This window comes from Bos javanicus, chromosome X, assembly GCF_032452875.1.
Source record: "Bos javanicus breed banteng chromosome X, ARS-OSU_banteng_1.0, whole genome shotgun sequence".
Taxonomy (NCBI): Eukaryota; Metazoa; Chordata; class Mammalia; order Artiodactyla; family Bovidae; genus Bos; species Bos javanicus.
Genome location: NC_083897.1, coordinates 76,273,382 through 76,289,451, shown reverse-complemented (window position 1 = coordinate 76,289,451; position 16,070 = coordinate 76,273,382). Strand labels below are relative to the sequence as shown.

The 16,070-nt window shown below is 38.7% G+C and overlaps 1 protein-coding gene across 1 annotated transcript in view; it reads left to right on the top strand.

Annotated features, from left to right (window-relative positions):
• Positions 1-16,070, top strand: part of ATP7A (ATPase copper transporting alpha) — a 129,428-nt gene that overhangs the window by 42,233 nt on the left and 71,125 nt on the right. Inside the window, exon 2 of the mRNA XM_061409654.1 lies at positions 12,395-12,535. Coding sequence (XP_061265638.1) covers positions 12,416-12,535 — 120 coding nt within the window. The 5' untranslated portion in view covers positions 12,395-12,415. The remainder of the gene's footprint in view (positions 1-12,394; positions 12,536-16,070) is intronic.

The window sequence follows — 16,070 nt, the reverse complement described above, 5'->3', positions numbered from 1 at the left end:
GGGTCAGGAAGACCCCTTGGAGAAGGAAATGGCTTGACACTCAAGTATTCTTGCCTGGAGAATCCCATGGACAGAGGAGCCTAGTGGAGAAAATTCCATAGGGTTGCAAAGAGTTGGACACGACTAAGTGACTAACGCACACACACACACACACACACATACACACATTTCCAGGGTAAATAATCCAGTCACTTTAAAAAGTACTTTGCTGCTTAACTAGTCTCTATCAGTTCCTCTTTGGCCTGGGACATAGCCCAAAATAAAACTGTATTTCAGTTTTACATTCCTAACTAACCAGGTAAACTAGCCTTCATATGCTGAGTATATTGTATTCCAAAAGTTTGTTACCAATTCTGTTTTTTGAACTTGACAGTTGCTTATAAAACAATTGAGTCAGTTTTGGTAATGTACGTGGATGAGCCCTGAAAAGCTCTATTTTGACCCATAACATATCTGAGCCATATAGGTACTAAGTGTGAATGTTTTGACCTAGAGGCAGGCAGCCATGTGCTACAAGAGGAAGTGCATTCTTTTTGAAGGATAAGACTAATGGTAGGCAAAATTTTGATAAAATCTGTTTGTTTTAGACATTATTCTACTTACCTTTTCATATGTATTAGTGCTTCCCAGTGACCCTCTCCCTAGCGGTAGCCCTAATGCCTTCATGCTTGCCTTAAGTACCTCACCTTGGACTTTTAACCTGGGCCTACAAATTCCCTATATCCCAAGAATTCTTTGTTCACAATTACCTGCCTTTCCTGTTCCATTTGGGCTTCTGTTCTATTGTAGTAATTGATCTTACCTAGTTTTTAGGAGATGTAATTCCAGCTGTCAGTGTCTTAAACTCTCAAAGAGGAGTTTATATTTTAGAAAGAGGATACAATGTCTCAGACAGCTGACCTAGGTTCTTCAAAAAGTTACTTACCAGGAAAGAGATATGGGAGAGAGGCTGTTCTAGATTAAATGAGACAAAAGAGATACATCCAAATGCAGAGTGTGAACCTTGTCTGGATCCTGATTTGGAAAAATATAAAAGCTGTAAAGAAAGCTGAGCACGAAAGAATTGATGCTTTTGAACTGTGGTGTTGGAGAAGACTCTTGAGAGTCCCTTGGACTGCAAGGAGATCCAACCAGTCCATCCTAAAGGAGATCAGCCCTGGGTATTCATTGGAAGGACTGATGTTGAAGCTGAAACTCCAATATTTTGGCCACCTGATGCAAAGAGCTGACTCACTGCAAAAGACCCTGATGCTGGGAAAGATTGAGAGCAGGAGGAGAAGGGGACGACAGAGGATGAGATGGTTGGATGGCATCATGGACTCAATGGACATGGATTTGGGTAGACTCCAGGAGTTGGTGATGGACAGGGAGGCCTGGTGTGCTGCAGTTCATGGGGTCACAAGGAGTCAGACATGACTGAGCAACTGAACTAAACTGAATGGATGTTCTTGGGACATTTGGGACAGTTTAAATAGAAAATTTGTATTAAAGGATGTACAATGATTTATTTTCTTTTTATTTATTTATTTAATATAAATTTATTTATTTTAATTGAAGGTTAATTACTTTACAATATTGTATTGGTTTTACCATACATCAACATGAAAACGCCACGGGTATACACATGTTCCCCATCCTGAAACCCCCTCCCACCTCCCTCCCTGTACCATCATCCCTCTGGTTCATCCCAGTGCACCAGCCCCAAGCATCCAGTATCATGCATTGAACCTGGACTGGCGATTCATTTCATATATGATATTACACATGTTTCAGTGCCATTCTCCCAAATCATCCCACCCTCTCCCTCTCCCACAGAGTCCAAAAGACATTTCTATGCATCTGTGTCTCTTTTGCTGTCTCGCATACAAGGTTATCGTTACCATCTTTCTAAATTCCATATATATGAGTTAGTATACTGTATTGGTGTTTTTCTTTCTGGCTTACTTCACCCTGTATAATAGGCTCCAGTTTCATCCACCTCATTAGAACTGATTCAAATGTATTCTTTTTAATGGCTGAGAATCACTACAGATGGTGACTGCAGCCATGAAATTAAAAGATGCATATTCCTTGGAAGGAAAGATATGACCAACCTAGATAGCATATTCAAAAGCAGAGACACTACTTTGCCAACAAAGGTCCGGCTAGTCAAGACTATGGTTTTTTCTGTGGTCATGTATGGATGTGAGAGTTGGACTGTGAAGAAGGCTGAGCGCCGAAGAATTGATGCTTTTGAACTGTGGTGTTGGAGAAGACTCTTGAGAGTCCCTTGGACTGCAAGGAGATCCAACCAGTCCATTCTGAAGGAGCTCAGCCCTGGGATTTCTTTGGAAGGAATGATGCTAAAGCTGAAACTCCAGTACTTTGGCCACCTGATGCGAAGAGTTGACTCATTGGAAAAGACTCTGATGCTGGGAGGGATTGGGGGCAGGAGGAGAAGGGGACGACAGAGGATGAGATGGCTGGATGGCATCACTGACTCGATGGACGTGAGTCTGAGTGAACTCCAGGAGTTGGTGATGGATAGGGAGGCCTGGCGTGCTGTGATTCATGGGGTCTGAAAGAGTCGGACACGACTGAGCGACTGATCTGATCTGATCTGATCTGATTTTCTCATTATTAGTGTATAGGAATGCAAGGGATTTCTGTGTGTTGATTTTATATCCTTCAACTTTACTATATTCATTGATTAGTTCTAGTAATTTTCTGGTGGAGTCTGTAGGGTTTTCTATGTAGAGGATCATGTCATCTGCAAACAATGAGAGTTTTACTTCTTTTCCAATTTGGATTCCTTTTATTTCTTTTTCTGCTCTGATTGCTGTGGCCAATACTTCCAAAACTCTGTTTAATAGTAGTGGTGAGAGTGGGCACCCTTGTCTTATTCCTGACTTTAGGGGAAATGCTTTCAGTTTTTCACCATTGAGGATAATGTTTACTGTGGGTTTGTCATATATAGCTTTTATAATGTTGAGGAATGTTCCTTCTATTCCTGCTTTCTGGAGAGTTTTTATCATAAATGGATGTTGAATTTTGTCAAAGGCTTTCTCTGCATCTATTGAAATGATCATATGGCTTTTATTTTTCAATTTGTTAATGTGGTGTATTACAGTGATTGATTTGCGGATATTGAAGAATCCTTGCATGCCTGGGATAAAGCCTACTTGGTCATGGTGTATGATCTTTTTAATGTGTTGTTGGATTCTGATTGCTAGAATTTTGTTAAGGATTTTTGCATCTATGTTCCTCAGTGATATTGGCTTGTACTTTTCTTTTTTTGTGGCATCTTTGTCAGGTTTTGGTATTAGGGTGGTGGTGGCCTCATAGAATGAGTTTGGAAGTTTACCTTCCTCTGCAATTTTCTGGAAGAGTTTGAATAGAATAGGTGTTAGGTCTTCTCTAAATTTTTGGTAGAATTCAGCTGTGAAGCGATCTGGACCTGGGCTTTTGTTTGCTGGAAGATTTCTGATTACGCTTTCAATTTCCGTGCTTGTGATGGGTCTGTTAAGATTTTCTATTTCTTCCTGGTTCAGTTTTGGAAGGTTGTACTTTTCTAAGAATTTGTCCATTTCTTCCATGTTGTCCATTTTATTGGCATATAATTGCTGATAGTAGTCTCTTATTATCCTTTGTATTTCTGTGTTGTCTGTTGTGATCTCTCCATTTTCATTTCTAATTTTATTGATTTGATTTTTCTCCCTTTGTTTCTTGATGAATCTGGCTAATGGTTTGTCAATTTTATTTATCCTTTCGAAGAACCAGCTTTTGGCTTTGTTGATTTTTGCTATGATCTCTTTTGTTTCTTTTGCATTTATTTTGGCCCTAATTTTTAAGATTTCTTTCCTTCTGCTAACCCTGGGGTTCTTCATTTCTTCCTTTTCTAGTTGCTTTAGGTGTAGAGTTATGTTATTTATTTGACTTTTTTCTTGTTTCTTTAGGTATGCCTGTATTGCTATGAACCTTCCCCTTAGAACTGCTTTTACAGTGTCCCACAGGTTTGGGGTTGTTGTGTTTTCATTTTCATTCGTTTCTATGCATATTTTGATTTCTTTTTTTATTTCTTCTGTGATTTGTTAGTTATTCAGCAGCGTGTTGTTCAGTCTCCATATGTTGGAATTTTACATAGTTTTTCTCCTGTAATTGAGATCTAATCTTACTGCATTGTGGTCAGAAAAGATGCTTGGAATGATTTCAATTTTTTTGAGTTTACCAAGGCTAGATTTATGCTGCAGGATGTGATCTATCCTGGAGAAGTTTCCATGTGTGCTTGAGAAAAAGGTGAAATTCATTGTTTTGGGGTGAAATGTCCTATAGATATAAATTAGGTCTAACTGGTCTGTTGTATCATTTAAAGTTTGTGTTTCCTTGTTAATTTTCTGTTTAGTTGATCTATCCATAGGTGTGAGTGGGGTATTAAAGTCTCCCACTATTATTGTGTTATTGTTAATTTCCCCTTTCATACTTGTTAGCATTTGTCTTATATATTGTGGTGCTCCTATGTTGGGTGCATACATATTTATGATTGTTATATCTTCTTCTTGGATTGATCCTTTGATCATTATGTAGTGTCCTTCTTTGTCTCTTTTCACAGCCTTTGTTTTAAAGTATATTTTATCTGATATGAGTATTGCTACTCCTGCTTTCTTTTGGTCTCTATTTGCGTGGTATATCTTTTTCCAGCCCTTGACTTTCAGTCTGTATGTGTCCCCTGTTTTGAGGTGGGTCTCTTGTAGACAACATATATAGGGGTCTTGTTTTTGTATCCATTCAGCCAGTCTTTGTCTTTTGGTTGGGGCATTCAACCCATTTACTTTGAAGGTAATTATTGATAAGTATAATCCCGTTGCCATTTACTTTATTGTTTTGGGTTCGAGTTTATACACCCTTGTTGTGTTTCCTGTCTAGATAATATCCTTTAGCATTTGTTAGAGAGCTGGTTTGGTGGTGCTGAATTCTCTCAGCTTTTGCTTGTCTGTAAAGCTTTTGATTTCTCCTTCATATTTGAATGAGATCCTTGCGGTACAGTAATCTGGGCTGTAGGTTATTTTCTTTCATCACTTTAAATATGTCCTGTCATTGTCTTCTGGCCTGAAGAGTTTCTATTGAAAGATCAGCTGTTATCCTTATGGGAATCCCCTTGTGTGTTATTTGTTTTTCCCTTGCTTCTTCTATATTTGTTCTTTGTGTTTGATCTTTGTTAATTTGATTAATATGTGTTTTGGGGTGTTTCGCATTGGATTTATCCTGTTTGGGACTCTCTGGGTTTCTTGGACTTGGGTGATTATTTCCTTCCCCATTTTAGGGAAGTTTTCAACTATTATCTCCTCAAGTTTTTTCTCATGGTCTTTCTTTTTGTCTTCTTCTTCTGGGACTCCTATGATTCGAATGTTGGGGCATTTAACATGGTCCTGGAGGTCTCTGAGATTGTCCTCATTTCTTTTAATTCATTTTTTTTTCCTCTCTGATTCATTTATTTCTACTATTCTGTCTTCTACTTCACTAATCCTATCCTCTGCCTCTGTTATTGTACTATTTGTTCCCTCCAGAGTGTTTTTGATCTCATTTATTGCTTTATTCATTATATACTGACTCTTTTTTATTTCTTCTGGGTCCTTGTTAAACCTTTCTTGCATCTTCTCAATCCTTGGCTCCAGGCTATTTATCTGTGATTCCATTTTGATTTCAAGATTTTGGATCATTTTCACTATCATTATTCAGAATTCTTTGTCAGGTAGATTCCCTATCTCTTCCTCTTTTGTTTGGTTTGGTGGGCATTTATCCTGTTCCTTTACCTGCTGGGTATTCATCTGTCTCTTCATCCTGTTTATATTGCCGTGTTTGGGGTGGCCTTTCTGTATTCTGGCAGTTTGTGGAGTTCACTTTATGTGGAGTTTCCTTGCTGTGGGTGGGGTTGTACGGATGGCTTGTCAAGGTTTCCTGGTTAGGGAAGCTTGTGTCGGTGTTCTGGTGGATGGAGCTGGATTTCTTGTCTCTGGAGTGCAATGAAGTGTCCAGTAATGAGTTATGAGATGTCAGTGGGTTTGGAGTGACTTTGGGCAGCCTGTATATTGAAGCTCAGAGCTGTGTTCCTGTGTTGCTGGAGAATTTGCGTGGTATGTCTTGCTCTGGAACTTCTTGGCCCTTGTGTGGTGCTTGGTTTCAGTGTAGGTATGGAGGCGTTTGATGAGTTCCTGTCGATTAGTGTTCCCCGGAGTCAGGAGTTCTCTGGTGTTCTCAGGATTTGGACTTAAGCCTCCTGCTTCTGGTTTTCAGTCTTATTCTTACAGTAGCCTTAAGACTTCTCCATCTATACAGCACCGTTGATAAAACATCTAGGTTAAAGATGAAAAGTTTCTTTACAGTGAGGGACACTCAGAGAGGTTCACAGAGTTACATGGAGAAGAGAAGAGGGAGGAGGAAGTTAGAGGTGACCCGAATGAGATGAGGTGGAATCAAAAGAGGAGAGAGCAAGCTAGCCAGTAATAACTTCCTTATGTGTGCTCCACAGTCTGGACTGCTCAGAGATGTTCAAGGAGTTATACAGAGAAGAGAAGAGGGAGGAAGGAGACAGAGGTGGCCAGGAGGATAAAGGGGGAATCAAAAGGAGAGAGACAGATCCAGTCAGTAATTAGTTCCCTAAGTGTTCTCCACTGTCTGGAACACACAGAGAGATTCACAGAGTTGGGTAGAGAAGAGAAGAGGGAGGGAGGAGATAGAGGTGACCTGGTGGAGAAAAAGGAGAGTCCAAAGGGGAGAGAGCAGTCAAGCCAGTAATCTCACTCCCATGTAAAAATGGGTATTGAAGATTGGGCTCTTAAAGGTACAAAATTGAAAACAAATACCAAAAAGCAAAGATTAAAAATCTAGAGAAGAAGTTGGATTTTCAAAAATACAATGTTAAAGAACAGAAAAAAAGAAAAACAAAGTCACAAAAATTATAAAATATATAATTATTAAATAGTGTCTCTTTTTTTTTTTGCAAAGTAATAGTAGGTTATAAAAATGAAAATTAGAGTAATAGAGGACTTAAAATTTTTAAAAATTTTAAAAAATGATAGTAAAAATATATCTAGGACTTTCTCTGGTGTGGTTGTGGGCAGTGTTGGGTCAGTTCATTTTCAGCTAGTTCCTTGGTCTGGCTTATATTTCTCAAGATCTATAGCCCCCCCCCCCCCATGTAGTCAGTACTAACTACAGGGTTTTAATCTGTTGCACTTGTCACTTCCAAGACGGTTCCCTCTGTTTTAGCTTCTTTTGTTTGCTGGTCTCTTCAGTGTCTGATTTCCGCCCTGACACAAGGGGACAGTGGTGGACACTTTTTTAGGCTCACTTGTTCAGTTGCTGTGGGGAGGGAGGGACACTGCAAACAAATAACACTGGCGTGTGCTCGCAGTGTCTCAGCCACACTGGGCCTGTTCCCGCCCACGCTGCTCAGGCTCTAGGTTGCTCCACCAGGAACTGTCCGAGGCCACCTGGGCTGCATGCACCTCCCAGGTCTAAGCTGCTCAGGTTCAGGTACTCGGGTAGTCCTCAGAGGCGCAGACTCGGTTGGGCCTGCATTTTGTGGCCTTCCCAGGTCTGAGCTGCTCAGGTGATGAGATGTTTGGCGAGCGCGGTTGCTGCGACTTATCTCCTCCCCTGTCCCTGCCACTCGGTTTTCTGGGTGTACAACCAATGCACCTTTTCAGGCGGATGTTGACCATCCAGAACCTCAAGAAGTCTTGTTTAGCAAAGAAGCCTGCTTGCAGTGTGGTAGATAATGCCTCTCTGGGGCTGTGATTGCCCCCTTCCGGCTCTGGCTGCCTGTCACCAGAGGGGGATGGTCTGCAGCCGGCTGTCTTTGTTCAGTCTTTTGTTCTGTGAGGGTACCTGACGGTGTCTCAGGTTAGGGCTTTTCACATGGTAGCTATCCCACAGTCTGGTTTGCTAGCCCAAGTTAGTTCCTTCAGATTGGCCTTGGGGCATTCAGGCCCAGTCCTTACTCTAAGCAATGCAGACCATGCCTCCCTGCCCAGCCCCCACTTGCTAGTGGCGGGTGCAGGCGTCTCCGCTGTGAGTTACCTATGGGCACGTAATCTGTGGGTTTTAATTAATTATTTATTTTTCCTCCCAGTTATGTTGCCCTCTGAGGTTCCAAGGCTCACCACAGACTCGGCAGTGAGAGTGTTTCCTGGTGTTTGTTAACTTCTCTCTTTTTAAGACTCCCTTCCTGGAACGAAGCTCCATCTCTACCTCTTTTGTCTCTCTTTTTGCTTTTTATATTTTTTCCTACCTCCTTTCGAAGACAATGGACTGCTTTTCTGGGTGCCTGATGTCCTCTGCCGGCATTCAGAAGTTGTTTTGTGGAATTTACTCAGCGTTTAAATGTTCTTTTGATGAATTTGTTGGGGAGAAAGTGGTCTCACTGTCCTATTCCTCTGCCATCTTAGGACTGCCTCCGATTAATTTTCTTAGCTGTGGTCATAGTATTGTGGTTATGCAGCAGTCCTTAATTCTTTGGAAATGTGTGCTGAAGTATTATGATCTCTAAAACTTAGATTAGAAAAATAAAGCAAATACAGCAAAATGTTAGCAGTTGTTGAATTCACGTGGAGGATATACAGATAGATGTTCATTGTACTATTTCAGGTGTTATGCATAGTTGAAATTTTTCATAATAAAGATTTGGAAAACAGGAAAGCTATTCACTAATACAATAATATTTAAATTGTAAATTTCATGCAATGGAGAATTCAGACAGCATGAAGAACTTCTTGAGCTGGAGTAGCTAGTTCTAGATCCTCTAAATTTCTACTGTTGTTGTTTAGTCACTAAGTTGTGTCCAACTCTTTTGCAACGTCGTGGACTGTAACTCGCCAGACTCCTCTGTCCATGGGCTTTCCCAGGTAAGAATATTGTAGTGGGTTGCCATTTCCTTCTTCAGGGCATCTTCATGACCCAGGGATTAAACCCACTTCTCCCACTTTGGCAGGCGGATTCTTTATCACTGAGCCACCAGGGAAGCCCTCATTTCTACTGCTTCTTCCCTATTCCACTTACCATTCATTCAAAGATTCAGATTTTGTCCTATTGACAGCAGCTGCTCAAGCTAGAGGAAGGACGATGAAGTTTCTCAGGGTGATGACAGCTTATTTTTACATATAGATTATAAGTCATAGATTACCAGAATGTGAGTATCACTGGTAGTGTGGTTCATTAGAGATTGTTGTTGTTGTTTTTTTTTTTACTTTGAATAAAGGCTGTTTCAAGTAATTAAAAACAAAGTTAGATAAACTATATTCTTTTATATTGAATGGATATTATAATCTATGTAAAAATTGATAATGCTAACTGCATAAGAAGAATTAGTGGACATAACTGAATTGTTAAGTGTTGCATTTGGAATAACTGTGGCTCTAACTTTAAATAACAAAAATAGGCTATTTCAGATCAAATCACACTATAAAGTACAGTTCCATAATTAGTGCTAGTTGAAATTAAGACTGAGAAAGATGCAGCTAGTGTTGAATTTTTCTTTCAGCTTTGTGAAAATTTTTACATTTAAAAAATGGATATGGAAAACAGTATAGATGTTCTAAAAAATTAATAAGCAGAATTATCATATGATCTACTAACTCCTGGGTATTTATCAAAGGGAAATGAAATCATTATCTCAAAGATAGTTGCACCCCCATATTCATTGCAGCATTATTTGCAACAGTCAACACGTCAAAACAACCAATGCCCGTCTGTGGATGAATAAAGAAAATGTGATATACATATACATATTATTCAGCCATAAAAATGAAGAAAATCCTACCACGTGTGATAACATGGATGGACCTTGAGGGCATTATGCTAAGTGAAATAAGTCAGTCAGAGAAAGACAAATATTGTATGAACTCACTTATATGTGGAATCTGAAAAAACCTGAACTCATAGACACAGAGAACAGATTGATGGGTTGGTTACCAGAGGTAGGGGGTGGGCAGTGGGCGAAATGGATGAAGGTGGTTAAAAGATGTAAACTCCTAGCTATAAGATAAATAAGTCCTGAGGATAAAATGTACAGCATGGTGACTATAGTTAGCAATATTCTATTGTATTTTTGAAGGTCACTAAGACAGTAGACGGAGAAGGCAGTGGCACCCCACTCCAGTACTCTTGCCTGGAAAATCCCATGGGTGGAGGAGCCTGGTAGGCTGCAGTCCATGGGGTCGCTAAGAGTCGGACGCGACTGAGCGACTTCACTTTCACTTTTCACTTTCATGCATTGGAGAAGGAAATGGCACCCCAGTCCAGTATTCTTGCCTGGAGAATCCCTGGGATGGGGGAGCCTGGTGGGCTGCCATCTATGGGGTCGCACAGAGTTGGACACAACTGAAGCAACTTAGCAGCAAGACAATAGACCTTAAAAGTTCTCATCACAAGAAAAAATTGTAACTATGTGTGGTGATGGATGTTAACTTTTGGTGGTACTTTTGCAGTATATACACGTATCAAATCATTGTATTGTACACTTAAAACTAATATGTTATATATCAATTATATCAATAAAATGGAAATTTCATGTGATTCAAACTAATTATCAATGGGAAAAAAAAGACTCCTGCCTTCATAGAATTTTCATTTTAATGAGGAGTTTATTACAGTATAACATATTATTCCAAAATTTAGTGGCTTATAAAAACCAACAATTATTATCTCACAGTTTCTGTGGGTCATGAATTTGGGAGTGGTATAGATGGGTGGTTCTGGCCCACGATCTCTCATGAGGTTGTAAGTCTGTATGTCAGCTGAGGCTGCAGGCATCTAAAGACATAACTGAGTCTGAAGAATCAGCATCCAAGACAGTTCACTCACCTGTTTATTGGCAGGGGGCCTTATGTCTTTGCTGGTTATTGATTGTAGGCCTCAATTTCTCACCATGTCAGCCTCTCCATAATGCTGCTTGAGTGTCCTCATGACATAGCAGGTGGCTTCCCCTAGATGGGGTGATTGAAGAGAGAGGACAAGGAGCAAGCCACAGTGACTTTTTCCCCCAACTGCAGTGCCTTTTATCTTGGAAATCATACATTGTCACTTCCACTAGTGATTTGGAAGCAAGTCACTGAATTGAGGCCACATGTGATTTGATCTCTTGATCAAATTTGATATCTTGAACGAAGGAGTTGTTAAATTTGATCTCTTGAGTGAAGGAGTGACAAAGAATTCATGAACACATTTTAAAACAACAACAGGAAGACAGATAATAAGCAATAAACATAGCAAGTAAATTAATGGAGCTTATTAGAAGGTTTTAAGTCCTATGAAAATAAGAAAAAAAGAGGGCAGAAATAAGGGGAATTAAAGTATGTGTGTGTGTGGAAGGGATGTAGGTTGCAATTTTCAACAAGGTGGTCAGTGTAAGACTCGTTAGGAAGATTAGATTTGAGTAAACACTTGAAAGAGATGAAGAAGTTAGCTAAGCAGATATCTAAGAGAAGAAAGCACTAAATCAAAGGAATAGGTGACCTAAAAGTGCTGGGATGGGAGTAAAATGAGGCGAGAGAAAAGAATGCTAACCGTAGTATATTAGTAGTGTATTTTCAGTTGGGCAGGTGGGAATGTTGAAGGATTCTTTTTTCTTTTTCTTTTAACTTAAAGTTTTTTTTTTTTAAGTTTTTATTCTATATTAAAGCATACTTGATTAGCAATTTTGTGTTAGTTTCAGGTATATAGCTAAGTGATTGAGTTATACATATACATGTATGTATTCTTTTTTCAAATTCTTTTCCCATTTAGGTTATTACAGACGCTCCCTGTGCTATACAGTAGGTCCCTATTGGTTATCTATTTTAAATATAGTAGTGTATATGTTGGAGAAGGAAATGGCAACCCACTCCAGTGTTCTTGCCTGGAGAATCCCAGAGACGGGGGAGCCTGATGGGCTGCCGTCTATGGCTTTGCACAGAGTCGGACACTACTGAAGTGACTTAGCAGCTTAGCAGTGTATATGTGACAGTCCCAAATTCCCAATCTATCCCTGCTTCCCACCTTCCCCCCCAAAACCATAAGTTCCTTTTCTAAGTCTGTGAGTCTGCTTCTGGCTTTGTAAATAAGTTCATTTGTATCATTTTTGTAGATGCCACATATAAATTATATCATATGATATTTGTCTTTCTCTGTCTGACTTATTTCACTTTGTATGATAATCTCTAGGTCCATCCATGTTGCAAATGGCATGGTTCATTCTTTTTTATGGCCGAGTAATATTCCACTGTATGTACCACATCTTTATCCATTCATCTCTTGGTGAATATTTAGGTTGTTTCCATGTCTTGGCTATTGTAAACAGCACTGCAGTGAACACTGGGGTACATGTAAGAGGAAGGGTTATTTCCATGGCTGATATTAATAAGTTTATTGTTTCTAATAGGAATGTAAAGAAGAAATCAAAATGGATCTGAGTATGAGTGTGAATTCTGTCACCATCTCTGTTGAGGGAATGACATGTAGTTCCTGTGTTTGGACCATTGAACAGCAGATTGGAAAACTGAATGGTGTACATCATATTAAAGTAAGTTACTCCTTGGAAATCAGTGCTGTTGACTGGAATTCTTCTTGGAAATTATACTTCTAACACTGAAATAGATGCAGAAACACTAACATGTATGACATAAAGACAGTCATACTTCAAACCGTGAAGCTGAGTAAGTTTTCTTTGGCCCATTAACTTATTTCCTTGTTAAAGGCAATAATAAATTATATATTTTTAAAATTTAAAAACATCTGAAGATTGAGTCTTGATGTTATGGTTGTATCAGTTTATATTTTATAAGTATAGGTGCTGACATGAGTTTGAACAAACTCTATACTGGTGTGCAAAGAGTCAGACAAGACTTATCGACTGAACAACAACAACAGTATTTTTTATTACTGTTGATGTCATATTAAACTAAAATACATGTTCTCAAAGGAAGGATCATGGGGTTTCTTTCTCTTTTATATCATGACAGTTAGTATGTTTAGTAATAATGTAGTCTTCCTTAAGAACATGCATACAAAGTGTAACTCATTTTCTAAACATTTCACTTTAGTTTTTAATTGCAAAACTAAAATAGACTTTTGTTAGACAATCTTAACAAATTCCTGCTGTAATTCATCTCAGAGTCCTACTTAGTGAAAAAGAGTGGTTTATCATATATTATAGTTTCTTTGTGCTGCTGCTGCTAAGTCGCTTCAGTCATGTCTGACTCTGTGCGACCCCGTAGACAGCAGCCCACCAGGCTCCCCTGTCCCTGGGATTCTTCAGGCAAGAACACTGGAGTGGGTTGCCATTTCCTTCTCCAATGCATGAAAGTGAAAAATGAAAGTGAAGTCGCTCAGTCATGTCCGACTCTTCGTGACCCCATAGCTTTTCTTACTTATGTATAATAATTATAATAACAATTCATGTTCACTACAGAGAAACCAGAGAAGGCGATGGGACCCCACTCCAGTACTCTTGCCTGGAAAATCCCATGGATGGAGGAGCCTGGTAGGCTGCAGTCCATGGGGTCACTAGGAGTCAGACACAACTGAAACAACTTAGCAGCAGCAGCAGTAGCAAGCTTTGTTTAACACCTTTTAAACACAAAAGCCAAAAGTAGCAAAGTCAGCACAGGACTACCCCAAAGGAAACAAAATGATACCATGCCCCCTATATCCTGTAAAAAATGTCTTTTAATGTTTCCTGTGCTCATTTTTTTTTTTTTTGACATAGACATAGTGTGTTAAAGCTGCAAGTGGTCTTAGATATGACTTAAGTAGTCTAACCCCCTCATTTTACACATGGACAGACTGAAGCCCAGATAAGGAAGTGATTTGTGCTAAATTACACAGCTACCTAATACCAGATAAAACTAGAACTCAAGTTCCATGATTCCTGGGCCAGAATGTTTTCTGGTCATACAGTGTTTACAGATGCATTTTAATTTGCATATGGTTCTCAAACTTGTGATCTCCAATTTATTCTGTCACATAACTTCCAAAAAAAAAAAAAAAGCCTGGTATTTTCATCATCAACTTGCTTCCTACCACAAAATTGCTGTTTTAGCTCTGTGTCACTATTCTCTATATAAATTCTTCTCAGAATAATTCTAATATTTTTGGCATGAGATACCTTGAATTATATTTTATGTGTCACTGTCTTTTTAATTTTTCTATTTCCATGTTCATAAAGGTGTCTTTGATGTTAAAGCCTTTGGGGTTAAAAATATGTTTTGATGAAGTCCAACTTTCTCAGTTTCAGCACTGTTGACATTTTGGGCCGGATAACTCTTTGTCTTAGGAGAGTGCTTTGAAGGATGTTTAGTAACATCCCTGGCCTCTAACCATGAGATGCCAGTAGCCTCTCCTTCCACTTGTGACAACCAAAAATGTCTCCAGACATTGCCACTGTTCCTAGGGATGAAATTGCCCTTGGTTGAAGATCACTCCTGTAGTCCCTTCTCAGAGAACCTCTGTTATATACCCTTTGGCTCTTTAGTTATTGTTTGATGATGGTAAATTGATTTTCAAACAGGCTCATGTGCCCCTTTCTCTTCATATTAGCTTCTTATGGTTCTTTTTTGCCAGTGACGGGTATAGTGAACAGTGTTTCTCAAACCACAGCATGAGAATCACCTGTAAGGCTTGTAAAACATAGATTGCTTTAAAACATAAAACACCCAGAGTTTCTGTTTTAGTAGTAGATCTGAATGGGGCCTAAGAACTTAACTATATCTGTGGTTCTGGGACCACAGTTTAAGAACCATTGTATTGCATGAGTTATACTTACACTAAAGATTATTTGTCATTTGTTTGAAATTTAATTTAACTGGGTCTGTCCTATATTTTCATTTACTAAATCTAGTTGGTAACCTACTTTGAAATCATTCTCCTTTACTTTTAGACCCTCATAAGCACTGATTTATTTATTGTTCCTATAGCTTTAGTTTTTAAAAACTACCATATAAATGGAATCATATAATATATAGTCTTTTGAGCCTGGCATCTTTCATTTAACATTGTGCATCTGAGATTCATCCATGTTGTTGCATGTATCACTGGCTCTTTCCTTTTTGTTTCTGAGGCATTATTCTCTTGTGTGGATTGTACCAAAGTTTGTTTACCCATTCATCTATTGAGAGACATTGCATTGTTTTCACTTTCTTTTGTGATTATGAAAAATCCTCTGAATGTTCACATCCAAATCTTTGTGTGGACATAAGTTTTAATTTCTCTTAGGCAGATTCCTAGGATTGGATTTGTTCTATCATGTGGTAAGTGTATGTTCAACTTTTTGAGACACTGGCAAATGATTTACCATAGTAGCTATACTATTTTATGTTCCCACCACCAATGTTTGAGGATTCCACTTTTCTCACATTCTCTACAACACTTTGTGTTACCAGTCCTTTTAGTTTCAGACATTCTCGTGGGTATGTAGTGGTATCTCAATTCTCATTCTCTTAATGGATAATGATATTGAGTATCTTTTTTTGTGCTTCTTAGGCATTTGTATACCTTGTATACCTTCTCTGTGAAATGTCTGTCAAACCTCTTGTGAAATTTTTAGCTGCATGTTTTGTTATTGTTCAATTTTGATTGTTTTCTATATATTCTGAATATGTCTTCTCTTAGATATGTGTCTTCCAATTTTTTCCCCAGTCCGTGGGTTGACTTTTTAATCTTTTAAAAGTGTCTTTCCCAGAGCAGCAGTTTTTACTTTTGTTGAATTCCAATTTATCCACTTTTTTTATGGAGCATGCTTTTGGTGTCATTGCTAAGAAATCTTGACCTTACCCAAGATCACAAAGATTTTACACCTGTGTCTTCTAAAAGATTTTACATTTAGATCTATGATGCATTTTAATTAATTAATCCGTAATCTGTATACATTATGAAGTATGAGTTGAGGTTAATTGTCTTAAATATGGATGTCCAGTTTGCTAAGCAGCTCTATTTGTTGAAAAGTTTATTTTTTCCCCATTGAATTGCCTTTGCACCTTTGTTGAAGCTCAAATTACCATATACTTATGGATATATTTCTGTATACTCTGTTCTGGTCTATTGATCTGTGTGTCTGTCCT